The sequence below is a fragment of the Cyanistes caeruleus genome, chromosome Z, assembly GCF_971803275.1.
Source record: "Cyanistes caeruleus chromosome Z, bCyaCae1.hap1.1, whole genome shotgun sequence".
Lineage (NCBI taxonomy): Eukaryota > Metazoa > Chordata > Aves > Passeriformes > Paridae > Cyanistes > Cyanistes caeruleus.
Window position 1 is genome coordinate 46,607,895 of NC_141732.1, and position 27,954 is coordinate 46,635,848.

General features: G+C 39.7%; 1 protein-coding gene across 3 annotated transcripts; it reads right to left on the bottom strand.

The window, feature by feature from the left end:
* Positions 1–24,764: 24,764 nt before the first annotated feature.
* On the bottom strand, positions 24,765–25,790 carry FOXB2 (forkhead box B2). 3 transcript variants are annotated; one of them, XM_086868284.1, is made up of 2 exons: positions 25,444–25,790; positions 24,765–25,341 (listed from the first exon to the last, which is right to left on the bottom strand). In XM_086868284.1, exons 1-2 carry the CDS (start codon positions 25,788–25,790, stop codon positions 24,765–24,767), a joined length of 924 nt encoding a protein of 307 aa, XP_086724410.1. The 3 variants fall into 3 exon arrangements, with proteins under 3 accessions (XP_086724410.1, XP_086724409.1, XP_086724408.1); XM_086868283.1 differs by having other exon boundaries at positions 24,765–25,330; positions 25,433–25,790; XM_086868282.1 differs by having other exon boundaries at positions 24,765–25,790.
* Between the last annotated feature and the right edge of the window lie 2,164 nt (positions 25,791–27,954).

Genomic DNA, 27,954 nt, shown 5'->3' on the forward strand with positions numbered 1-27,954 from the left:
TCTTCAAGTATTTTTTTTCATTTATCTTGTTGGAATTCTTTCCTAAATATTCAAGGTTTCAAAAGCATGAGTGAAGTTCTTTTTTGTAGTCTAATAATTTATTTTCAGCTTCAGTATTGGTGTCTCCTGCCAGACAGCTGAGTATTACACCAGTGCACTTAAAAATTGCAGAAACTGGTCTTCAGATAGATGTGAGACCAAGTTAAAAACAATATTATTAATCCTCTTGCTTTCAAAAGCAAAATTGTTTCCACTGTTTTATTTAAATAATCTCCACGCATTTTTAGTGAGCCAACAAATTTGCAAGTTTCACCTATTGATTTTGCAGGAGGATCATGCTTTGGTCAGACTACTGAATGACAGAGAAGTTATGCTGATAGGAGATTCATAATGAAAATGCGTGAGGTCCTGATTATTTGCAAATTCCTTCTTTTCCACATCACTTTTATTTCTCTGACTTGTCAGTGCTGTTATCCCAGCACCACTGGGCATTTGATGGTTGTTTAATTACAAAAAATTGATTGTATGAAATAGTTGGCATTTGCTAGGTCCCTGAGATGCTTCTATTAGATCTTTTGTAATAATGTTTTACCCCCCATTCTGTGTTTACATATATTTTTGGCAGTTCCTGCAATCACTTTGCTCACAAAAGAATTTTGGTTCTTTCTGTATTCAATTATGACCTTTAGTTAATGAACTTGGAGGCAATTGGTGTTGAAATACACTTGCTGGCATGGCCTTTAGCCTGCAGAATATATTCTTCCCCAGCAGTGAAGCCTTAGAAATTAGCATGCAGTGATTAGCATGTAATAAACTTAATATCAATATTTAAGAATATTTATTATCCTTTTAACTTTTCCAAGTTTCAGCTAAAGTATTACTACTAAAGTAATTAGTACTAAATTATTGCTACTTATTAATAGTACTGAATTAATTAATTAATTAGTACTAAAGCATTGCCACTAAAGTATACTACTAAAGTATAAATGTGATAGAGGAAAAAAAGACATAGAGAAAAAAAAAATTATTTTGCACTGGTGTATGGTCTTCCGTGTACCATGCATAGCTATTTGGCTCCTGGAGTTTATATAGCTTATGTGTACCTATCATGTGGTATCACCAAGAGTTGAAGTTTGTTCTGGCAACAGATAGAACTGCCTAACAGTGTGGGAAGACATGATTGTTGTCTGACACAACCCATGCCTGTCTTAAGAACTGTGACAGATAAACATATTAAAAAGAAGCTTGAATTTATTGGTTTTTGGTTTTTTGGGGTCTTTTTGTTTAGCTTTTTTCCCGATGTAACTTTACTGCTAAGTGCATGCAATGTTAAGTATTTGCTTTGGAAGTATTTAAGTATGAGTTTCTTCTGTGTGGATGTCTGCTGTCTCAAATGCAAGAATGTATTTTGTTGCATTTCCAGGAAAAAAACCCAACAAAACCAGATCTCTGAAAATCCTGGAATTTAATGTTGAGAAATGCCTTGCAGTTTAATTTATTTGGAATTCAGATTTTCTTAAATTTGTTTTCCCTAGGACAAAAAAAATAGGCTTTTTTTTCCTAAATTCAAAACATGTACCTGTATCTTCTAGTCTGAATGAAAAGACAAACCCCTATCTTCCTTTTGTGACAAGAGTCATTTAGCAGACATAACCCTTTCACAAATTAATTCTGAAATTGGCAATATGAGCCTACAATTGTCAAGGAGAAATTTTTGGAACTTCATGTTCGAAATGAGAATGAGAAAACAAGCATAAGTTGGATTGAGCACATGCCTATATCGTTCATTCTTGACTGAGGGAGAAAAATGCAATGAAAGGATCATAGGATGAAATAAGAAGAGGAAGAGATTGCTCAGCAATTGCTGTCACAGGCATAACAGACCCAGTTTGGGGAAATCACTTTATTACCAAACACAGCAGAATAGAGTAATAAGGAATAAAACCAAATATATTAAATATATTCCACCAGCCAACCCTTCCTTCTTCACAGGCTCAATTTCATTTCTGATTTGCATTATCCTCAGCCTCCCAGTGGCACAGGGCAACAAGGAATGGGGGTTCTGAACCCTCTGTGCGCTCTCTGCTGCTCTTTCCTTCTCACACTCCTCCCCTGTTCCAGCATGGGGTCCTTCCCATGGCAGTCAGTCCTCCATGAACTACTCCAACATGGGCCCTTTTCCTTCCCGGGGGCTGAAGTTCTTCACAAACTCCTCCAGCATGTGTCCCTTCCATGTGGGGCAGTCCTTCAGGAACACACTGCTGTAGAATGGACCCTCCTGCAGGGACACAAGTCCTGCCAGAAAATCTGCTCCAGTGTGGGCTTCTGTTTCCATGAGGCCACAAGGCCTGCCAGGACCCTGCTCAGGTGCAGGCTTCCCATGGTGTCACAGCCTCCTTTGGATATCCACTTGCTCCATCATGGGGTCCTCCATGAGCCGCAGGTGGGATCTCTGCTCCACCACAGACCTCCACAGGCTGCAGGGGCACAGCTTCCTCACCCTGGTCTTCATCACAAGCTTCAGGGGAATCTCAGCTCCAGCACCTGAAGCATCTCCTTCCCTTCCTTCTCCACTGACTTGGTTGTCTTCAGGGCTGTTTCTCTTACATATTCTCACTCCTCTCTGCTGCCTGTTTTTTGTGTAGTAGATTTTTTTTTCTCTCTTCTTAAACAAGTCATTTCAAAGGCACTAGAACCATCAGTAGTGGGTTCTGCTGTGGTTTGTGGCAGGTCCACCTTGTAGCTGGCATTGGCTCAGTCAGGCATGGAGGAACATTCTAGCACCTTCATGCCTTTAGTCATGAAGTGCTATCAAAACCTTTCCATGAAAACCAAATAAACAGTATTAAAAATATCTTTGTCACCGTTAGATTGAAATATGTCCAAGTCATGTTTTAGGAATATATAATTCTGGGGATTTTAAGCACTGCTTCATGGCAATAAGTTATAAACATACACAAATAAATATTTATATTTCAATATGTTTCATTGATTTTTGAATATAAAATAATCATTTTAGAATTTTAAAATCATAATAATAACATGTATAAAGGATGCAGTACAAGTCTTTTGAATTAACAGCTGTTATTCATATATGAAACTGAATCTAACAATGCTTAAATGGAAACTTTGGAAATTTGCCATGTATATTAGCTAATTCCAAGTTGAACATTAACAGTACCACGTGAATAACACTCAATTACAGCATTAATGGCATTAATTCACTATAGCAATTTGAGCAACTTTCAAATTTGTTTTACAAAGTGAGAGAGTGAGGCAAAACTAAAGAAGACTTCAGCTCTTAAAAGTTGTTTGAAGCCCATTGAGCATGAACCAGACTACTGAATAATGCAGACAAGATAATGAACTGGAGACAAATGAGCCCAAGCCAGCCCCTGCTGAGTGCCAGGAGAATATGTTTATTTGGTAGATTTATTATCTTAACATCTTTTTGCAGTGACCTGCAATTTAGAGAAAAAACAAAATAGTTATAATCTGTTTTTATTGGTAACTGCAAAGACAGTGTTACTTTTTATCTGAGGCAGATTAAGTAAGCTGTCTTTTAAAGATGGTAGAATCAGTTTGCTAGGTTCTGCTTTCAGGTATATGAAAGTAATCAAGAATTTGAATAGGAATCCCAGTCAAATATGTTCTTGGACAAGCAGACTGGTAATTTATCTTCATGGCAACAAACCCACTAATTTTAACTAAGGTTGTGATTTGAGTCAGTCTTCCTTTCACAGAAGAAAAACTTTCTTGATAAACATTGTTGCTGTTATTTGTTTCATGGTCTTCTATTAAAAAGAAGCACAGGAAAGAGTTGCTTAATACAGGACATAAGGATTTTCATATGGAATTATCATGTACCTCTACTCATGACTTCTGTAAAGTATTAATATAAGTGGCTGTATTAAGGTTCATTCATCAGAGTTTGCTGTATAGAAACTTCACTCACTTCACTCTTCAAAAGTACAGTGTAATTAATATTTTATATATTAATATACAGTGTAATAGTATTTTTTTATTCTTTCTTTATCAATTACCACTTCACTGATACATTATTTGGAAAACTAAGTAAAGAATTTTAAACATATAATTGCTTGTATGTATTTATATAGTTATAAAGCATTGAAAAGTAGAAAGGCATTCCAGATTTAAATGTCAATTCCATATATTTTTGTTTTAACTCCATAAACTACTTAATGTCCACTGCTTTATAGTATTTTCCACTCTCAGGCAGCTCCTATGAGTACATCTTCTTCATCTTCGGCTCCCAGAAATCCATCCTTCCCAACAATAGGACTTTTGGCCAAACAAAGAAAATGTTGTTAGACCTTTTACTAATTAATTGTTTGTCAGCAAGAGAGCTGGTCATGAAGGTCTTGAATGGTCCCAGGAGATAAGTTTTCTTCACATTTCACTGTACACTAGAATCATATTTCCATGAGCATATGAGATTAGGCCTAGGATTTTATATTGTCAGAGAAAATATGTTGCACATCTGATTTTTTGAGAACATAATTTAAATTACATAGTTTTGCAATTAAATTCTCAATTCTTCTTCCCTAGGCTTAGACACAGGAACTATAAACAAAAGATATATGCAAGGATTGCAATAACACCATTTTTTTGCTATCATTTTTTTTCTGCTTCTAGAGAAGGAATAAGGAAAAGGTTTTAGTTCATTCTTTGTTTATTCTTCATAGGACCATCACCAGTTTTTATCAATATGACACACATTTCAGTTAATTCATGCTATTCAACAAGTTCATATGAGCCTGTACATACTAAACAATTAATACATTTTAATATCCAAATGAGAAAGTGTTATTTTATCTGACATTTGATGTGTATTCATACATAATCATGCATACAAACATATTAAATCATGAAGAACACTAATGAGTAATCTTCAAGTCCTGGCAACCAGCAGGATTCAATTGGAATATACTGTTTGGCCTACTTGGCCTTATTAAAACTTTCAAAGAAGGGGCAGCATGTCCTTTTTAATCTATTTCTCAATGAATAGTAGTAAATAAATGAACATGAGATTGGTGGGTATGACAAATTAATATGCACACTGACAACTTATAAACACAGCATTGCTTAGGGAATTACTATATGAATAAATAAAAGCAATTACACGTTTTAAATTATTTATTTCACTTTCCAAATAATATACCACCAAAGTGGAAATTGATAAAAAATAGAATACAAATACAATATTATATCACCTTTTTACTGAACTTATTAAATGGAGTGCCTCTTAATGAAGAAATTAATGAATGAAGCAGTTCATTATGGCTAAGCATTCTTTGTTGTTGTTAAGAATTTGCTGGAATAGACCTGTTATAGTCATTTTAATTATGATTAATATCTTATCTTGAATTCCATCTCCATTCAGATCTGAGAAACAAATGCAAACCCTATTTCATGATCAAAGTTCATAAAAAAAGGGTAAGCTGCTGATGACCTTATATTTTATTCATTTTCACATTCATATTTATCAGTTTTTATAAGAACTAATGTCAATCTCTCAATAGTTTTAGAACATACATTTATTCATGGTATGTTATACAATCTCCTGTTCTTCTTAGAAGCAGGATCCTGTGTTCAAGATGAAATGTCTTAACAGCTTTATTACCCTTTTTCAAATGCAGTAACTGCTATTTATTATCAATTTAAATAATTTTCTCTTACTCTCTAAGATTTACACCAAGTAAGGCTTACTAGACTGTCTAATTTAAATTGATTTTATTTAGCCAAAGAACTCATAAACATCAGTGCAAATTGTGATTCAGCTGTAATCAAGGTTTAATCTGTCAGTTTAGTGAGGTTTTTTTATCTGTGTGTGTGTGTCCATGAATTGATGAATGGGTAGTATTTTTTAATTAGTTTGTGTTTCTCAGGGCCTGCCAGTAATAATTGACCCACAATTTACAGTATTTGACCATATATGGAATCAATAAAATCTTATCCACTGATGAATTAATTGTTCAATCTAAAATAGTTCCCATGCTGTCTTTGTCTGTGTAGTACTGGTTGCATTAATATTATCTTTTCATTCTCTAATTTCCTTCAAAAAAGACCTTCAAAAATTCTGCAGTCATACTCTCCATCTGTAATTCCTCTTCCCTTCAAGCCTCCACCTTTCCAGAGAATTATAGGTCTCAAAAGAATGAAATTTCTTTGGCTTTCATTAAACATGAAACTGAAAGTACTGGATGGTTTATGATAACCGAAAGAAAACTTGAGTCTACATGTGAGTCATGGTCTCTAGAGAATGCAGGAAGCAAGACTTTAGAGTCCCATGTTCAGTGCTTCCATTGCTCACACAAAACTTTGTTTTCTCTTGCAGAGTTTCAAAACAAATTGTTTTGCCATTCCAACAAAAATGAACATATGGGATGCTTTGGAAGCAAAAAAATGAAAAATTTTCACCTAGATCTCATATGTATTTATATAAGCAAATAGTAATATGAAGATAAAAATACAGTCTTCTAGAACCTTTATGAGAGCCAGATTTTAACTCTAAGGGCTATTGGGATTTGTAACTTCTTTTATATGTAACTTGTAATAATTCTTAAAATATTATCAAAATTAAGATAGTGAATACTATACATTCTCTTCAACTATAATGTCCTTTTCATGTCAGTATTTGAGAATAGGGACTTGACCTATCCAACTGAAAATTACCTAAATTAACCTATACTGGGAAAATTTTCTTTGTCACAAGTATTTGTGCTATGTTATATTGAATTTGTGGTATTCTATTCAACATCAAAATATTGTGAGTTCAGTTCAACTTGTCTCAACCGTGTTTGGGACCAAAATCCTCTGAAGTCCTTCAAATCATTCTCTACTGTGTGTTTTTTTCCTAAAAGTGAAGAATTTCAATTCTCCTGACCATTTGAAAACCGTCTTGTTCCACTTCAGATCCCTACTATAATTAGGAGCACAGATATCTCATCAATGTATAAATCTGTGTAGTCTGTATGAGTGAAAGACTTGAGAGATGACATTTTAATTATGACTTCCCATAGACATATTGGGGTCATATGTTTTAAAGCATATGATGTACATGAACATTATGTCTTTCAGCAGTCTCCACTACTGACTTCATGAGTCTGCCCTTTTGAAAAGCACCCTCTATCATATTTATGATGTTGTCTTACTTAAAAAGGGTACTAATCTATGTCTGCTGAAGGCTTGATTGTACTCCTGTGACTGTCCCAGAAGTCATGAGAATCAGAATCCCATGGAGACAACATTGGTTTGACCAATGATTTCTGTGTTTTATTGTTGACTTTGAAACTCCTTTACAGGTCTTCCCTAACTCTTGTCATTCTCTCACACTTAATATTTTCAAAGTTTCTTTTCCTGCCTTCCTGCCTTCCTGCCTGCCTTCCTGCCTGCCTTCCTGCCTTTTCTTTCCCTGTGTATGTCCTCCCATTATATCAAATCTCAAACCTTTTTTTGCTTACTCTTTTCCCTGTGGAATTCTCAAACCTTTCTTTGCTTACTCTTTTCTCTTTGGAATTCCCATTTGTTTCCACTCTGTAGATTTGGTTTATGGCAGTTTTTAATCAGTTTTGGTTTAACTTACTTTTACATATATTATTCCTATTCTGATCTCTGTATATAGGTAACCGACACTTCAGATGAAGGCTTTCTCAGGTATCCAGTTGTAATTATTCATCCTATTCACAGAATCATTTTAATGACAAAGCAACTTAACTATCTAATCACATCATCACTGCTCTGCTTTTGTGGAAATATGATGATTATGCTAAGAAGCATTTTCAAAAGATAAACAAACATCATTAGTTCATGCACCTTTATTCTGTTTGTAAGATGTATGATTTCTCCTTTGGAATAAAATACATAAAAAAAAATCTGGCTCTAATGTTGGTTGAACAGTTCAGAAAATATACAGTTCTAAGGATGATTTCAAGTCAGAAAGAAATAATTTCCTGGGGTCAAATTCTCCCCTGACAACATTTACTTCAGCCACTTACAGCTGTGTACGATAAGCATGAGCTGCCATCTAAGTAAAGATCTGTGTTCAGTTTCATTAATGACACTGTGTACCATATTTTGTCCTCAAATAAATAGCATTAAAAAGATAATAATATTGGCATTAAAAGATATTTTAATAGATTAAAAAATCAACATTCTGAAAAGTCTTGATTACCCTTACTAATATAGTACTGACCTAATTGTATAACTGGACAGTATGACAAAGCTAAAGGAGTCTAAAAGGAGGTTCCAGCAGCTACAGCTGCAGAGGTGTATATTGTTGTATTGGCAGAACTGCTGGAAGTGAGAATTTCTCTGTGCTCCACTGATACACTCATACTTGGATGTAGGTGATTTTTCATGTCATAAATAAGTAGCCCGAAGCAAACAAAATATGACTGGATAACTGCAGCCTAACTTTTCAGTCCTCACCCAAATAAGGCTACTGATTTTCTGCTCAATATTTACTGGTGTTATGATTTATCTCTGCATCTCTTTATTTATCTCTGTTTATGCTGAAAGAAAAAGAGCATGGAGCAATGTGTGACAGGGTATAAGTATTTCAGTATTATTTAAATATACATAGGTAGGATTAGCTCCACAGAAAAACGTGTATGCAGGGGTCAGGTGGCAGAATCCAGAGCCCTTGATTTAGCTGTTTGGAATCCCCACAGGAAATACTCATTTTATGATGAGATACATCAAAGTCCTTCAGTAAGATACCTAATATAGCCAGTGTTAACTGAGTAGCACATTCCATTTCTTTACTCTGTGGCTGGAGGTGGTGTGCATCCTGGTTTCCAGCAGATCCATGATACAGCATTCACTCAGGCTGCACAAGACATGGCTTGATTCCTGTTTAAGGCAAGTGAAATGTCTCTTCTTTGTGGAATATGCTACTAATTAGTTGCCCTTGCTACATATAGCCCTAAGATATTGCCTAGGTGACTAAAATTCTGTTGGCTAGGAATTAGGCCAGCCAGATGAAGGAACACAACAAAGTGCTCAGTCCTAATGCTTTCCATCTTCAAGGACGTTGCTCCTTTTTTTTTTTTTTTATGTCCACAGAAACTATATCCCAAAACCTCTTCCCCACTGGACGTAAGATTTCCATAACATAAACTGGGTTATGTTGTTAACAACATCTCCTAGCGGCCAGGGCATGTGACAGAAACAAACAACCTTGTTGACACCAAGAAAAAAGTGACAGTTTCACCCATTAGGAGGGAAAGGAGACAGTAAGTGGAGGCACTAGCAGTTCCCAGCTTTGCTGCTCTACTCAGAGGACAATTCAGCAGACAGGAGGATGTCTGCCATCCACTCCTCCATTCCCTGGACTGCCATCCATGTGGGACAGAGTGCAGACCTTGGACCACTCTGAAGTGGTCCCCAGCCACTAGCAGCACAGGTATTGTAGTGTAACAGAAATTCCGATTCTACTATTTGATCAAAATCTCTCATGAAATCACGTAAATTACAATTAAATACACCATATCTTCATATACTATATCTATAGTGTTTTCTTAACGTGATGTTGGGTTTTCTAATGAACTGGTATAATGCTGACACTAATGTTTTCCTATACCTACTGAGAAGGGAAGTTCTACTCCTTAATTTGAGTGCCTAATCCACTTAAATATTGTCAATGCATAGGCAATTGCGACTGTGCCAGAAACACAGAACATATGAGCAACTCTGCATGTAGAAATGGCAGGTCTATAGTTTTTCACCAAACACACGAGACTGACCCAACTCCTGATGAAGTCAGTGGGACTATGTCAATAAGAGCAACAGCAGAGACATGCCATTTCCTTGCCCAGAGCTTCATTTATTCTGAGTATTGTAAGGAATTTTTGCAACATTCTGTTCCAAAAGTCTTGGAGTCACTGGCATAGATTTGCACAGATGGGACAGTGCTCCAAAATAAATTTTTACATCTAAAACCATAGCAGAAAAAAAAAATCCAGAAAGTGACACAGCATAGAATCTTGGTTGTACTTAGCCATTCCTCTATTTTAGACAGGCATTTGTTTGTTTGTTTGTGGTTTTTTGTTTGTTGTTTGGGTTCTTTTGTTCAGTTGTGGGGTGTGGGGGTTGTTTTTTTAAGGCTTTCCTCATTGTTCAATATTTGTTTTATGATCATCAGAAAGGTAGCTGTGGAAGTCAGTAATATTTCTCATGGAGATGCAGTCAGAATCATAACCCACTAATAAACATAAATTAGAGTATAACCCATGTTAACCTTACACTAGAAAGCAGAAAAGAAAATAAAGAATACGTCTCCTGAAATAAACTTTAATAGCCATTAAAGGCACTGTAAAATGGGAAATAATGTGTAATTGTGTCATGGACAGGAGTCTATAGATAACATTTATTTGTGCTGGTGATATAAAATAGATGTCAAGCACTGGAGAAAAAAAAAAGAGGTATATGAAAAACTAAGATTTTCTGCTTCAAAGTTGTTAACTTCCAGTAAAGAGCTTTAGTCTACATAAAGTTTAAGCAAACAAATAAAGAAGAGTTTTGGAACTGCAGTGGTGAGACGTGGTAGTAGAAGCAGTAGTATAAAAACTACAGTCATTTTAATGGGTACATTTGAACCCTGTTCTCTCAAATGAATGCAGTTATAAATATGATCCATATTAGATTGTGTTTCAAAGATAAATAAGTTTTTGTTTTGTTGTTATAAAGAAGTATGGCAGTTATAAAGAACTTTGGCAGTTCATACTTTCAAAAGGCAAAGAAAAATATTTGGGACTTGTGGGAGATACAGAGGTTTTGAGTTTTGAATGACTTGAATTAGCAATACTTTGCTTTGGACCAAGAGTATTTTGTGAAACAGGCATAAGCCTTAGGTAAGGCAACAGACAATATGTAAATTTTACCCTGTATATTGTATTTTAGTGAAAGTGGAAGAACAAATTGCTCTGGTTTTGATTCATGGCAATGATCACTATGCATAAATATCTCTGAATCAGGAAGGTACATATATTTTACTACTGGTTATCCTGTTTGTCTTCTAGTCAATCCATTTCTTTATTAGTGAATCCACTAAACAAAGACTATTCAACTTTCATCTTGATAAGATGTTTTATCTCATTATTTGTATTTCTGTAGTACAATTCCACTGTCCACATGCATACACACACAGAGTTTTGATCATCTTAGGATATGTATAAAACTTTACAGTTTTGGTGAACTTTGGCACAAAATTCCTACATTACAAAATTCACTAGAAAGTAATATGGGTAATTTCTTTGTGGGTAATTTGGAGCTAGCTGTTTCGTAAAAGACTAAATTATTTGCTTTACAAGGTAAACTGCAGAAATTGTGTCTCAATCCCTCGGGGGTTTCAATTTCTTTTTTAGGTAAAGGAAAGATACTCAATCATAGAGCTATTGCTCCACCAATAATTTGGTGGAATTATCCAACAGAGGTTTCTCCATATAGAATCAATTGCTATTTTTACATCTGTCTCCTTACTGTAGTTTCAAGAGGAGGGTTTTGTAAATGGTGTGTGTATTTACCAGCTTAATTGTCATCAGATACTCTTCATTCTGCAAAGCATTCTTCCGTACCACATTCTCAGGATTTGTTATTTGAACTCAAGACAATTGTTCTGGATTGAAGGCAAATACAAAATATCATTTTCATGTTTGCTTTTTGTATCATGCAGCTTACCTGATTAGCTGCTGTTAAAACAAATGATTACAAATACTCATCCTTCAAGGCAAGTGAAAAGAGTAGCCTGTAACTTCAGTAGTGCCAGTGGGAATACATTTGACCTCTTGTCTCCAATCCTGACAAGGTTTAACCATATCCCACAACGAGAGAATTCCAATTATTTGTTCAGAAGAGCCATTCATAATTGCCTGGTGTAAGCCTGCCTTTAGGATGCAAAGCAGAAAACAATGAAAATGCTACTCTGGTGAATTAGAACAGCAGCACTTAAATGTATAAATTAAATGGGCCTCTTTTCACAGCTTTCTCTTTCTATTCTGAGAGGCCTCAGCCTGGTGACATCAAAGACAGGATTATGTGAGAAGATAAAAACTTGATCTAATGTCCATGTTTGAAGTCATGAAAGTCCTCTTCTCTTCAAGCCAAAATAACCCTCCTTAAAGCACAATGAGCTCTGGTCCAGGTGCAGGAAGGGGGAAGGTTTCAGCAAGGCACTGAAGATATGTCAGAAAAGCCAGAGGGTTGTACATTAAACCATAATCTTCCTAAATGTGCTGAGGTTGTGTGTAGGCTTTAAAAGCTTTGTTCTGTCAATTAGTTTGTTAAGTCTTCCTTTTAATTGAATAATGCAGTTATGCATGTGGTTGAATTGGCCTTTAATGAGAATTTAACCTGTTTCACCTACTTATGGGGAAATCTACTTCATGGTATATGAGGAATCAAAAAGGGAGTACTAAAACACAAGATCATCTAAGAGTACACTGCAAACACCCATTGTTGGTGTGTCTGCATATAACACTCAATTTCTGATACCACTGATACTCTGCCTATGGATTACAGAAGGATTTAAGGTGTAGGACAAAGTTGTGGCCTTTTGATACTTTAAAACTTGTCCCTCTCTGTGAGGGAGTCTTCTTACATTCAAATATTCTCTCATGTGGTGAAATAATCTTCTCTGTAGTCTCTAAAAGTTGAGATCAATGGAAAATTTAACCTCATAAAAATGTACGTTTTCAGTGCTTCATAAAGAAGACTTTTGTCTTAATGTGAGCATCTCCAAAACATGTCATTAAAAGTTCTTGCTCTTATAGAAATGAAGAAACTATTGTGGTCTTGGACAGTCTCAGCAGGTCAAAGCAAATGTAGCTGTCCAGGTTAAAATGCAAGCTGATTGCTGTAAAATTCAGTGGACATCAGTACTAATGAAAATGTCTGCTTTTCATACAATTTATGATCTTGCCAGCTGGTCATCTCTTTACCCTGCATTTTCAGCTTTTTACACATATTCACTAACAGAAGAAGTACATAGCAGATTTTCAGTTAATTACTATGGACAACCAGATGCAAGAAACCACATGAAAAATAAGTAATATTTTAATAATATGCCTGATATTCGCCGCAGCCTCAATTCCAGTATCAGACAATTCACAATGGCTTTGTCATATTCAATTCTGCTGCACTATTGGGGGAAGATTTCTCACTGGTTTATAGGCCATAACTTTAAAATAATGTATCTATTATATTACTACGTTTTATTTCCCTTATGTATATGTTTCCAGACTATGTTATTATAGAAGTATTGGAACAAATATATTTCACTTAATTTGAATTGTGATGTAAAACAGAATTCTCTTTTTCAAAAATCTGATCTTTTACTGGCTTTATATATATAATCTATGTAGCTACATATTTTGATGGCTATAATGTAGTTTAATTTCTATCTTTTATATCTGTATGCAGGCAAATGCAATTTCTACTGCCAATTCCCCAGCTCCCTGTCTGCCTTATTTTTTACTTTGTGAGGTTATTTCCCCTTTCTCCTACTGAGTTTAAGTCACTAAATTCATCCTGCTCTTTTCATTTGTAGAAGTTTTAAGACTGGATATTCCTGTTGAATGGGAAGCTTTATTACTGCACAACTCACATAAAGGTGATGAGTAGCAACTTCATTGAATTAGTCCCTGATAGACATAGAATGACGTAGATACAGATAAAAACTAATTCTATAGACAGGCAGCATCTTAATTATATTTCACCAACATACAGAAACCTTTAGGATGTGTTTCCAATGGTCATACTGCTATGACATAACACTCCTATCAAGTCAGTCTTACAGGTGAATATTTTCTTCCGGTCTGGCTTTCAAGCAGCACAGTGGTGCTAAAGTCATTGGATAAGTACAAAGAAAGGTTTCTATTACTTGATGATGGTGGGAAGGCCCCTCATAGAATATTTTCAAGATGTTAGAATGGGAGTAGGTTTAATCCTACAAGAGGCCCTTGAGGCTTCTTTTCCATTTGCAGCTCTGGGTGGTCCAGCTGAATCCTTTCAGATCATTAGGGTTCCCCTAAGCATTTTGATTACAAAGCAATTAATGGAAATTCTTTGAATAAGGGCCTGATAGAATATTTAACAAGCTCTTAGCATCCTTTACTTTTTCCATGAAACTTTCATTCTCCCCCCCATTTTTCCTGGTTTTTATATGCTGTATATGGCAGCAAGAAACATTTGGTAAGCAGAAAAAATGAGAATAAATATTTGCATAACCAAGAAGAACTTGGTAGTGTCCATTCTACAGCTGAAAGCAGATGCTTAAATGGGTTAGGTTCAAAGCAACAAAAATCTGACATTTATCCATGTACCCATATCCGGGGCTAGGCACTGCCATCTGCAAGCAGCAGGACTTCAAGGCAGAATGAAGCAGTTCTTCCAAGGAACCAAAGCTCCATAGAACTTGGAAAAGGGGTAATGCTAATTAGAAACTACAGAGCTCAAAGGGATGAGAAGACCTGATTAACTAGCTTAGCTCAGTAAGAAAATGAAAATATTTGTCTCAGATAAGACTCAAAGGAAAGAGGAAATCTGTCTGAATTCAGACTATCTCGGAGGTAGTGCTGGTACCCAAAGTTCATTTGAATGAGAGTGCAAGTGGATTTTATCATTGCTTTCTTTCAAGTAGAACTGGTACCAGCAGCTATAGGAGAGTTTTTTGAGCACAATGATGTATTTCATAAGCCATTTCTGGGAGCTGAATTAGGAGAGAAGTAGCAAAATGAAAGGCTGTTCCCATGGGAGAAGAGGACCTTGCAGATGGGGCTTGAACCAATATTTGTGAGGTTTAGATACAGTCGGTCTCTGCTACCAGCTATCCAAGCAAAGTTAAATTCTCTTTATGTTCTCTGTCTGTAAAATACATTAGTGCCTTTTTGTATTCTACAACTCTATCTAGCAAGAAAAAAAGTCCAACTCAATCTTGACAGAATGACTGTGATGCTCTGAGTGTCTAGTCTGAAAAAAATGTACTTCACTTCTCATCTGACTTGCAAGATGAGACTTCCCAATAAATTAAAATGTTACAGCTTGATATTTAATTTTTGGTTACCCATTCTTTTATTATGGTGGTGCTTTTCACTATGATACTGCAGTGTTTTCATCACTTGACCTGGTGGACTAGAAAAGAGAGTTCCTGTGCACACAACAACAGTATTTAAAAATTCTGGTATCCATAGAGCAGTCTCTGAATGTCTTGGCCGTATTGAGTAAAAGTAATTGAATCCTTTCTTATATCCATCAAAGACATGAATGGAAACTTCATGAATCAATCCTTTCTCTTACTCTTCTGTGTTTATTGGGAGAATTATTACCTGGATGTCAGTGTCCTTATTAAATATTTACTGAGAAATTTAAAAATGAAAGAAACTTGAAAAGTTAAAATGTTTCCATCATTTTGTAATTTTGTAAGTCCTCTTCAATGTACCTTTGTTAATTTTGATGGAGTAAAAGTCATTGAGCACACCTTTCATCATCTGAGAGATCAGAATCTATGTCTGCAGTGCTTGTAAATATTTCTCCACTAATAAGCCAATTCAGGCCCAATTCTGATTCCTTTGACATGTCATCTCTAAATATTATTCCAAAATGGCCCTCCAACATTTTGAGATTGAAGTATTGCATTTCATGAAGAATTGTCAGTCTTTGAACTTTCTATATAAATGTCCAACATTCTTGCCTTAGATTCTCAGTGTAGTTTTTAGAATTTCAAATCTGGTGGTTTTCTTGTGACAGCATTGTTGGGTTAAAAAAAGAAAATAAGGAGAGGAAAATGGGATCCATTTAAAGAAAATTATCATTATGAACTGGAGGCATTTTGGGACATCTCTCCCAAATTTACCCTAAACCAGGACATGGACCTTGTAGCATTTCTGGTAACACTGATAAATAAAAAAACATATAGGTAATTAAGATGTTCTCTCCTATATGACAGCATTGATTTACCTCAGCTTGTGCTGGTACAGCTTTCTTGACTTGAACATTTCCTTCTCAAGTGACGCAAAAGCGCCAGAGATTTTGTTTTTCTTAAATTAATTGTGTAACAGTAAATGGTACTATAATGCTCTGAATTAAAAAGGCACACAACAATCCCAGGGCAGGGATTGTTGACATCAGAATGAAAAAGTTCAGGCTGTTGTTCCAAAGTGGCAATCTCCCCCAGGAGAAGAGAGTGAAACCTCGGTACAGTCTTGCAGCTACTGTCTTTGCAAAAATGTTAAAGAAAGATACGCCCTTAATAGTCAGTAGTGACAAATACCTTTCTGCCTTCTCCTGCCATGAATTCCAAAAAATGTCCACTCATCACTTTTGGGAGGTCCAGAAAACTGCTGGGACACTCAAGATACCTCTCTGATAGCAATGAATCACTTCCACTAGTGTGGTCCCCCTCTTTTTCACTGCTGTCAAAGCAGGGAGATGATTTTAATTTTCAGCAAATGAAAGGAATATGGCTGAATTTAACAGTTTTCTGATTCCTGCCTGGGAGAAATGTATGTTTGTGATGCTTCTCAGGCACATTAGGAAAACTGAATCTATTGACAGCAGACTTAACTCTCATATAAAAAAAAATTTCTCACTGAAAACATTGTTGATCTTCAGTAACTGAAAAAATGGAATAAAATCATATCATATCACAAGAAACAGGGAATTTCATATTCCAGGACAAGTTAGGAGAAATTCACTGTCAAACTCAGAGAACACAGGTCCTGGGCTTACAATAAGAAATTAAGAAAACTCAGAGTAGTAAATAAATAGAGCAGTAAATTTAAAAAGTACTGTGCAATTAAGGAAGAAATGGAGGGGATAACAAGAGCACTATATGTATGCTAAAGGTATTATGAAGCCATGAGAGCTTCTAATTTTTTTTTGACCTTCATTCATATTCCTGCATATTCAATGAGTTTTCTGCTTTTTTTGTTAGTAAAGGGAATTTTTGAGTTGCTTCTGTCTAGCAAGTCTCCTCAGCTACCTTTGTTACAAGATCTAAAATGTATAAATTTTTGTTACCAGTGTATAGTCAGCCTTTGTGCAAGGTTCTAGCTCCCCTCAACATACACTGATGATTTTCCAGGCGCCATCATACCAAACTCTTCACTGAAGCTCTGTTCAATATTCAGATTGTTGCACTACCTGTATTTTCACTAAAAATTGGTTACCAGAGAAACACATGAAGTTGTTTCAAAGTAGTTTGCATTTGATGCCTGCAGGTTTTATTAACCCCATTTTATGCTTATATTGTTACTCTTTCCTTTAGAATTCCTCAGTCTAATACACTGATGTTTGTCCATATATTTTCTCTTAATTTGTCTGGAGATTTGCAGATGAATCATGCTGGTGATACAGAGACACCTTTACAAAGCAGCAAATCTATTGAGACATAAAATCTACAGCAACATGACTTTGACCCCAGATTGAAGCCCATGTTTTCAAAATGTTTGTTTGTTTTCAACAAAATTGAAAGTTGGTAAATATATCAGGGCATTTCCCATTTTTAAGAAAGCTTATAAACAGCTATAATGTAAAGATACCAGAGACTTAGTTAGGTTCTCAATTCACTTGTTATTTGTTTTACTGATATAATTGGTGTAACTTAACATTGGATATATATCATATTTATCCTTTTATGTTTTTTTCTTTATCTCTGTCACAAATACTTGAGGAAGCAATAAGTGGATTCTCTTTCTAGGTCTTATGCCAACAGTCCCATTCAACTTTAAAAATTGTGTACAGTAATAATCAGCTAGCAATGTAGCACATTACATTGCATTTTTTTCTATGTGTACGAGGAAAGCTTTTCATAATCAGTCACTAATAATCAGTTAAAAAAGATATAAGCACCTAACAGTTTCAACCATATATTTTATTAAGCATATGAAGTATCACAATAATTTGCATGTTTACTATTCTGTTATGGTACAAATTCATACTAGCCACAGTCAAAAAACCACATAGGGATTAAAAGCATCCTAATTTCAAGACTTAGGAGAGAATTAATCCAAATCACACGTACCACATAAAGCAACTGGTTCATAAAACACAAATGACTACTACAATTACACCAAAAAGTTTCTCTTACATTTTTTCAGCAAATTATCATTTTCCAATAGCAGTTCTATGGTGCAAGCAATAGATGAAAATACATTTTCCTTCTTTCTCTGTGGACATTTATCCATAATTGATAATTGATTGAACTTCAAATTATTTAGATCAACCTCAAAGGAAGACCTGACCCATGCTGGGAGTTTGTTGTATAGTACACAGAATTAAAAGTCTATTTTTTGGTAAATTGAAGACTGATAATAAAAAGTAACATCCCTTACTCATGGAAGACCTCTTTGCCTAATAATTTATTCACTGGTGTTCCACCAAAAACCTCCATTTTGAGGGGCATGATTAGTTGATAAGGAATATCAAGTTGTTTTTACTTGCCAAATGACTGCTTTATGATGACACTGGCTTAAAAATTTGAGGCATCACTGGTCATCCTTGTGTCATTAATATATATTGTTCAATAATTATTTCAATAAGCAATACATAATAAAAGCAGTCGATGCAGTGTGAACTTACAACTTTCTCCCAGGATTTTTTTGCCTTAAAAACAGAGTTTTGTATCTTGTCAGAAACTACTACCTCTTCCAGTGTAGATTAAGCCTCCATGTGAAGTCTAGAGAAATATGACAAGTTACTGTGGTATATTCTGGATGTCAAGTGCAATAAAACATATCTTTTAATACTCTGTGAAACTCAACACTAGACATGTTTTTTCTATTGTCAGAATTTGTTTATTTCCTCCTTCAAAAAGCTGCTTCTTTTCACTGGTCCTGTAACTAAAAAGGAGATAGAGACAAAAGTAATACACTGGCACTTCTGCCAGTGCCTACAACACTATGGATGTTTGGCATAGACTCACCACTGTTACAGTACCAGGGTTCAGATGTCTGAGTTGCTCCCCCATCTTAGAGAGCATTTAAATCTGTGCCTATATGCAGCCTACTATATCAATTATCCTAGCATAATATAAAAAAGGCTCAGTCTATCATGCAGAAACTCTTTAATTGATTCAATTGCTTTCACTAGAAAATAAGCAAATTATTCCAATGAATGCAGCACTATTCTTGAAATGAGAAATTTGTACATTCCTGAACCATTTAAAATATTTTTCATATAGAACACATGGGATTAGCCTTTGGAGTTTGAATTCTTTGCAAATGCATCTCTGCATATGTGCAGTCTGCCTTCATACATTTTACACTGAAATAGCATTCAAGAACTTCTTTCATTAGAGACCCTTAGCTACAAATAGAGGTCACAAATCCTGATCCCCTCTCTGATGAAGAACAATTATCATAAGTGACCCCAGATGTTCCTCTATCCCAGTGTCCTGTCTCCAACAGTAAACAAATAATGGATGCTCTAGAAAGAGTAGGACTGGAAAAATATATCACAGTATTTTCTGAAATATATTATTAGCATAGCAAAACTGAGCAAAAGATAGTGAGTTTTTCTGGCCAATTTTCAGTGATCTTATATGAATTTTCCATGTGTTTTTAAAATGCATGTAAAATTTTAACACCCTGAACACCCTGCAACAATTAGTTCAGTAGTGTGCTGTTTGAAGCATCCCAGCTTTTGGTTACTTTGAACCCTTCTGAAGATTCACAGTTCTGGTATTAGGAGAAAGAATGAACAAGTGCACCTCAGCCTCCCTCTCCAGGTAACTCAGAATTTTGTAAATTTGTGTCATATACCTCTGTATATCCTTGCTTTCCATGCTGAAAAGTCTTAGACTATTTGATTGCTATATGTACAGAAGATGTACCTTTGATCATCACCTCTGATTGTCTCTGTATCCTGACAGTTTTTATGTACCTGAGGTATATTTCAGGTGTGAGGAACTCACAGGTCTCCCTGGTGTATTCCAGTTTCCTTTAGACTTAAAGAGGGACATGGTATTTTCTGCTGTGTTCTCTATTCTTTTGCCAATATTTTTCTGTTTTCACAGCTAATAACTAATAAAACAACATTTTCTTAGTGCTATGTACCATAACTTTTACATAAGTAAAAATCCGGACTTTATGACTGTTCATTATGTATATAAAATCAGAATTATTTTCCCCACACATAGCAGTTTGCATATGTCAGTAATGGATTTCACTTTCCACTTTATTATCCAGTAACCCAGTGTGGATGTCTTTCAGCAATTCTCAATTTCTTGGCCATTCTTTTTTGTTAGTCTAAACGACTTAATATTAGCAAACATTTGTCACTTTCCTGACTGTAACTCACCTTTTGCATACCACAATTATGAATTCCTGGGATACCCAACACCTGTCCCTTTGGCACTCTGATTTGAAAATCTGCCATTTATTCCTATCCCAACTGCCATCTTTCCAACCATAGTTTGTTTTTTCCTATGGCACTTGGACTCTGCCTTTGCAGAGACACACCCAGGCCCTGTGTCTCATCTGACACTTCATGTGCCTTGTATTTGTTGCTGTATAACATAACTTTCTTCATGTGCCATTTTGCAGCTGACTTTTTTTTGATACACAGAAGTGAATCTGAATACTTTTAAGTTTAAGTGATCTTGAATTTATTTCCTACCAGGGTTCTGAGAAGACTGTTTTATTAGCTTTTTTTCTCAGGCTGCGCCAGTGATCACATTGTAGGAGCGAAGAGGCAGGATCACTGATTCTTTAAACAAACAAGTTACATACTTATATATGTCCAGAATAAAGAGGCCCATAGGCTATAATTTGTTGTCTTTATCATTAGATGTCTAAAACCAAAGCTGGTTTGTCTAACTAAAGGTGGTTAATCTTAATGTGGTTAGCCATATATTCAGCAAAACTCAGAAGCTGAGGTGAAATTTTACTTTCAAAACCAGAACTATTACATATTTCCACCACCTACAGGGAAAGCTCTATTTTAAAACAGACTTTAAGGATGATTATTTAAAATAAAGTCTTACAATTAAGAGTAAAAACTGTTATCACAAGCAGCAGCAGCAAAATTGCAAGCAGATTTTCTGTATCAATTTTTGTCCAGAGAGACTCCAGAACTGGATCAATGGAGTCCAGAATTTCAGTTACAACTCTGGTTGTCATAGTGTAGTAGGTATGACTGAGATCAGAACATATCCACAGAAAAAGTGCTATCATGTTTAGACCATAAGCCACATTAATTCTGGGATTCTTACTGCATTTGCTTTTCTTTCTTGATTTGTGTGCCCTATGGATGGACATGAAATACACAAAGCAATGTCTTGGATGGGAATAGTTTCCCATGGCTAGAAACAGCAATCACTACATTAGCTAGCCACAATAAACCAGAAACACACTGAGATGAAGTGAATGCCTTTTCTTAGGCCTCCATTCTTCTAGTAATAAATATTACTTCTCTACCTTTGGCAGTCTGACAATATGAATATTGAGCTTGCTTGTCTTCCTTGCATCTGCTTCTTCTGCTTACAAACACTCTACCTGCACCCACTCTGTAAAGACTCAGCTGCCTTTTCTGTGCAGAGCACAAGTGCCCTTTAATCTGAGGACAAGCTGTTGCTGCATGAGGTGTACTGGTATAGCAGACAGACAAAATCTAGTAGTTGGCACAAGGCTGCTTCCTTATTTTATTTGTCAAATGAAAAATCTTACCCTTCACCAGTTTACACCTGCTTTTCAGCTTGGAAGAAAGGATACTATTTAATTTCTCTACATTTTGTATTATCATCTGGTTTTAAGCAGCATTGGAATTGAGTTTAAGTATTGGGATTATTGGTTGTTGGTGCAAATTTGTGTAACTCTGCAAAGGCTATGTTTAGAGATGAAGTACTTAAGAATAAGGAAAAATAGGTGTATAACTAAGTTGGAAAATATTACTTGAATAGTTATTTTTCCCTCCTCCTCTGATAACCTGAAATTAGCAGGTTCTAACCCCCTAAAATTTTCACTCTACAAGCTACAGAAAATATCACCATCTTTTGTTCATACAAAGTGTAGGCCACCGCACTGGGAGTCACGCTAAGCCGCCTGGGCGAGAGACCCATGGCATAAACTCCCCTCTCCCCAAAGCCCCTGTGGTGGGGAAAACCTGCAGTATGCAGCGCCCGTGTGTGCAGATTGCTGGGCACCCCGCAATTCGCTGGGTACCCCACAAATCCCCGTGTACCCCGCCGTCCCGGCGTGTCCCTCCGGTAAATGGGCGAGGGCCCGGCCCTCAGGCCCGTCTCGCCTCCTATCACAGAGTTCCTCCTGTCGCGATAGCCCCGCTCCGAGCGCCCTGCCTCTGTTACCGTCACCTGCTCCAGCTGCCCGGGTGCGAAAGGCGGCCGGAGCCTCCTGCTTACACCTCGCCGCGGCACCCGGATAGGCCTCCTCACACCAAATAAAAGTCTTCCCGCTATGAAATCTAGAAGGTCATTCAAAATCTTAAAACTGACCAGAATCGTTTGAATAATTCCCAGGAGGGTTAGCTCTTCTCCTGTTCCCAATTCTCCATCCCGCTAACCCCTTTGTCTGATGTAAGGGGAAAACTCGTAAGGTTCCTTAAGATGTGCTTTGGAGTCCTGCACCGCAGTTACATCAAGATCAGTGGAATATATTTAAATACATATAAAACTAATGTACAACTAGTGCTATTCATTATTTATTTGGCAGACTGCTTTTTTTATAAGCAACTTGGTTTTAGAAATGGGAATATCGAATTGAGTCTCTGCCTAAAATGAAAAACAGCAGACTAAAGAAAACGTGAAGCACTTTTTCTTTTTTCTTTGTGTTTTTTGTTTATTTGTTTGGTTTTTAATAATTTCTTTTGGCTCAGTTTATCTGAGCAATACTTTAGAGGCAATTCCCCTTCCAGACCAGTTCACAAACCGTGATACCGATACGTGTCTCATTAGCATAACTAATGATGCCTCATTAGTAGTAATTTTTAGGCGCTCGGAATTCTATAATTTTTGAAATTAAAGTGCAAACACACCTAGAACAGAGGGAACAGATGGAAATTCAACAGTTCTAGGGGTATTTCAAATGGTCGAACAGACCCCGCGGGTGTGTTTAGGGACAATTTTGGACAGACAACGCTCGAGGCCAGAAGGGTTTGCTTTTCCTAGCAAATTTCTCTGGCACCAAGAAGGGTCAGCCTGTCACAGGATACCCTTTCCCAGGGGCAGGGACTGAGACCTGGAGTCTCGGGCCACTGCTGGTGCGCCGGCACGAGAGAATGAAACCAAGGAACCAGGTGCGATCCAGCTCACGTTGAAACTGGAAAAACTACACCTGCCTTCAGTGGGATCGGGTTCCGAGCCGGCGCCCTCTTCTCACACCCGAACGCAGGTTCTTTGCCCGTGAGCTGCGGGCAGGGACCGCAGTGCCCCCATAGCAGTCAATTTACTTGTAAGATATTTCTTTCCCTTTCTTCCCCTTGGCTTGCAGCCGAGAAAACTTTTGGATACTTTTGTCAGATTGGGGGGAGGGAGCGAAAACTTACGCTATAAGCACACGTTTCTTAACCAACGTGAAAGGCGAGTACTTTAAATAGCAGCACCAGCAGAAGCACATGGATGGATTTGCTTTAATGAGCATTGGTGTACAGCAGGGCAGACGGTACGGCAGCAATCACTCACAAATCAGCCGGGATTCATCAGCCCAGCACCTCGCTCGCTGACTTCTGATTTCTGACTTCTGATCCCTCAGCACAGACTTATCGTCTATCGGAAGGTTGTTTTCAGTAAAGTGCTTTTCCCGAATAACTTCTAAACTATTTTCCTGTCGTCTTCCCCCACTTTCCCTCACCTCTTTCACTCCTCGCCCTCCCCCCTTCCCCCGCAGGTTTTTGTGTTCACATTCACGTGGAAGAAACGCCAAGCAACACGTACAAAATAGTGGTGTCTGTGAGCGGTGAAAGGTGATGTGAAAAGCACAATCTACGAATCGCCGGGCTGTTTTTATTTTAATGAGAAATTAGGGAATTCGGACACTCACACACAGTTTGAGAGGCCAGGTGACGCTTCAGTCCCTTCTAAGGTATAATAGGATGGATTATAAAAGTCTGAAGGGGAAGCCCAAGTGATCGTTAGTCAACGGAACCCTTCGCCGTCAGTGCCGTTATCACTTAAATTCCCATTACTTAATCGAAATATTTAACGATTACTCTTTAAGCAACAAGTATTACACGTCGCGGGGCCCCGGAGCTGGCCAGGGCCTAAGGTAACCACTTAGCCCACCTCTTCCGTGGCAAGATCTACAGGACGGTGGAGCAGAGGTTTCCTGTCTCTCGTGGAAGAGGGAGAAGCAGACCTCAGCAAGGGTTTTATCCTTCTGCTCTCCCTATTCGCCGGCCGACTGCAGCAATTCTCCTCTCGAAGCTCGGGTTCCGTGGGGCCTCCGGGGTGACTGCCCCGGGGTAGGGGCTCGGCGGTGAGCCCAGGCTGCATGGTCGCCCCGTGCCTCAGGCTGGCGGGGAGAACTTCGCCCCCGGCCCTTTCCTCCGAGCCAGCCCCTTCGGCCCCGGCTGTGATTTTTCACATCGCCTCTCCACCACTAATGACATTTAACGACGATAAAAGGTCTTACCTGCGACCTGGCTCTCAAATAATCTGATAGTACAAGATATAAACACAGACACCAGCAGAGGTATAGTCATGAGATCGATCGGGTTTCCGCACGCATGCCCTGGATCCCCCCGTCCTCTCCCCCGGGAGCCTGGGGGCTTCTCTCCCCCCGAGCCCCTGCTCTTTAGGAGTGCACCAGGACTGAGTGGAGGGAGCTCTTGCCCTCGGGGTTGCTGCTCACGGTCTGTTCCAGCAGTGATGCAGCAGCCGGGGAAGCGGAGGGACAGATCTGCGAGGCGGCGACCGTCAGAGCCGGGATGGCCGAGGCAGCGGGCAACGCCGGCGCCGGCTTGATGGGCACCGGGACGGCTGGCATGGTCTGTGCCGGCGGATGGCAGAGCGCCTTCACGGGCATGCCGAAGGGCCCGTAGTCGGGGGACACGGGTACACCGGTCACGGAGTCCATCACCCCCACGTGCGGCCACACGGAGCTCACCACGCTGCTGAGCTGGCTGGGCACCGGGTAGCCCAGGTGGTGCATGACCGAGGCCAGCGGCAGCCCGCCGGCCTGCAGCACACCCTTGTAATCTCTGCCGATGATGTTTTCGATGGCGAAGGGGTGCTTGAAGCCCGAGGGCTGGCTGCTCCCGTAGGGCGAGAACTGCGGCAGCCTTCCCACCGCGGCGGCGGCCGCGGCCGCAGCCACAGCCGCGTCGGAGCCCCCCAGCCCCGGCACCTTGCCCGGGGGAGGCGGCGGGTGCGGGTGCGGATGGAAGTAGTGCACCATGTGAGGGGTGGGCGCCGGGGGCTTGCCGGGACCGCCGCCGCCCGCCCCGCCGCCGCCGCCGCCGCCGGGCAGGTGATGCTCGGGGCGCAGCACCTTGAAGCGCTTGCGGCGGCGGAGGAAGCTGCCGTTCTCAAACATGTCCCCGCAGTCGGGGTGCAACGCCCAGAAGCTGCCTTTGCCCGGCTGGTCGGGTCGACGAGGGATCTTGATGAAACAGTCATTGAAGGAGAGGTTGTGGCGGAGGGAGTTCTGCCAACGCTGGGTGTGCTCCCGGTAGTAAGGGAACCGCTCCATAATAAACTTGTAGATGTCGCTCAGGGGCAGCATCTTCTCGGCCGAGTGCTGGATGGCCATGGCCGTCAGGGAGATATAAGAGTAGGGCGGCTTCTGGTCGCTGTACGAACTCTTCCCCGGCCTGGGCATTGCCGCCCCGCCACGGCGCTCCCGGGGCCGCACGATCCCGCCGCTCCGGACTAGACACCCCTCAATGCCGCGCACGGCGGGCTTGGGATCCGGGGACTTCACTGCCCTGCCCCGCCGCCGCCTCTACATCCTGGGCTCCACCTGCCCGGGCCACACGCGACAGCGACCGCCGGGCGGCCAGCCAGGGAGCTCCGAGCTCGGCTTCCTCCAGCAGCCTCTCCCCGCGGGACGCGCTTGCCTCAACGCCCCTCAGCTTGCGGGAGGGACAGCTGCCGCCCAGGCCGCGGGGGCTCGGGGGCTACGTGCCAGAGGGAGATCCCGGCCCCCGCTGGAGTCCCACTTCTCTTCTGGAGGCCGCCGAGTCTCCCGGGCTTCCCCCCTGTCGCCTAGAGCGCTCGGTTGGAGTTGATGCTCCTCAGGCACCAAGGGCTCGGGAGCATGAAATTACCCCTGACGTCTGCAGAGATAGGAAAGAAGGAAATAAAAATATCCCTCTCACCGCTCAGTCTGGTGTCCCCTTAGAAGTTTGCGGCAGCAGCGAGCGCCGGGAGTCGGCGGGGAGAGGAGGCGAGCGGGGAGGCGGCCGCCGTGGCTGCTGGCAGGGCTTGTGCGCTCCGGCGCAGTTTTGTAATGGTGCCCGAGTGGCGAGACCCCCGCAGTTCCTGCTCTCTTGCTATCACATGACAGCCGCTTGGAGACTTGGCGGCTCATGGAAAAGGAGCGAGAAGCGGCTCCCGACTCCCCTCTCACATCTCATCAGGGTGAGGTGGAGCCAGGGGGCTGAGGAAACTCCGTATGAGACCAAAATGTGCTTTCCATAGGGCAGGGAACAGCGGCCCGAGTAGGAAAGCTTCCTCCTCCCACCTCCCACTCCAGCTTCCCTCCACCCCTTTCATAGCCCCTCTATCCATCCTCCTCCTTCTTGACCTCTCGCTCCTGCACAGCCCAGCTTACAGCAGTAGGTGTGAAGGCCCTCCGAGGGGACCTCACCACAGGGAGAGATGTAAAGCGGGAAGAGGTCTTTTCTCGTCCCCGTGGCAGGCCGAATGCCCTCGAGCTAGCCCCGCGAGGCAGCAAGCGGGAAGTACAGGCCCTTTGAAATAATTTTTTATCATTCCTGTCATTATGTTTAAGACGCTATGCAAAGACTAGTGCAAAAACGAGAGAGGCAAAAAAATCCTACGCTCTCCTCTCCAAATCGTTACTGTCAATTCTTGCTACTCGCCACGATGTGGCTCATAGAAAACACGTAAAGAACCAGCCAGTCTGGTAAAGAACTGTACATCGTCTGTACGCTTAGAGACGGGCTACTTAGCGCCAGTGTTGGTTTAGACCGGCTCATTAGTAGGAATCAATGAACGGTGCAGCAATTCATATCTATCCCCAAAACGTACTGCGCTGTGGCGAGTAGGCTGTGGATTCGAGCGAGAAAAAGGGAAGATTGCTTGCTTAGCTGCAGCTAGAGTTGGAAGAAACACTTCTCAACAACAGTACTTATCAGAGAATAATTAGTGAGATGCTGTAAGAGGTGTCAGTGTTAAAATTATTAATCCGACTTTTATTGCCTAAATGAACAAATAGATTGAAAGAACCTTATTTTATATAAAACTATATATGGAAGACCTTTTTTGAGCCCATCCTTCGAGGCTGTTGCGCTGGGTCACACCCAGGTGGGTGTGTACCTCGCGGGGACGGCTGCTGGAGGAGCACTGGGGCAGAACCCGGCTGGCCATGCCCCCGCGTCCCACTTCTGCCGTCGGGGGAGTTTGGTTTGAACATCAAACTTGTTTGTCTCCGAGTCAGGCGTTGCAGGTAGAAGTGGTGGAGGAATGGGTGGGGGAAGAAAAAAAAGCTTTTAAATGTGTGTTTATAATCTCTGCCAGGGCGGGAAGGAAAAGACTAATTTTAAACCCACTCTCAAGCAATGTGCATTTAACAGTTTTTGTACTTGATCAAGGTCAGTCTAATGAAAAGCATAATCAAAGGTAAAGAAGTAAGTAGCCACAATTCTGTCAAGCCAAGCTTCCCCAGAAGGCGCGTGATTTTTAAAAAAGTTTCAGATATTGTCTCAAGTCGCTCACTTTTCGCTGAGAAACTATGAGGCACGGTGGCAACAGCATTAACATCGTGCCTCTTGGGAAGCGAATTCCCGTACTGCCCGCAT

Excerpts from the sequence above, each read along its gene's own strand:
- FOXB2 (XM_086868282.1), bottom strand. The coding sequence starts at position 25,790 with ATGCCCAGGCCGGGGAAGAGTTCGTACAGCGACCAGAAGCCGCCCTAC.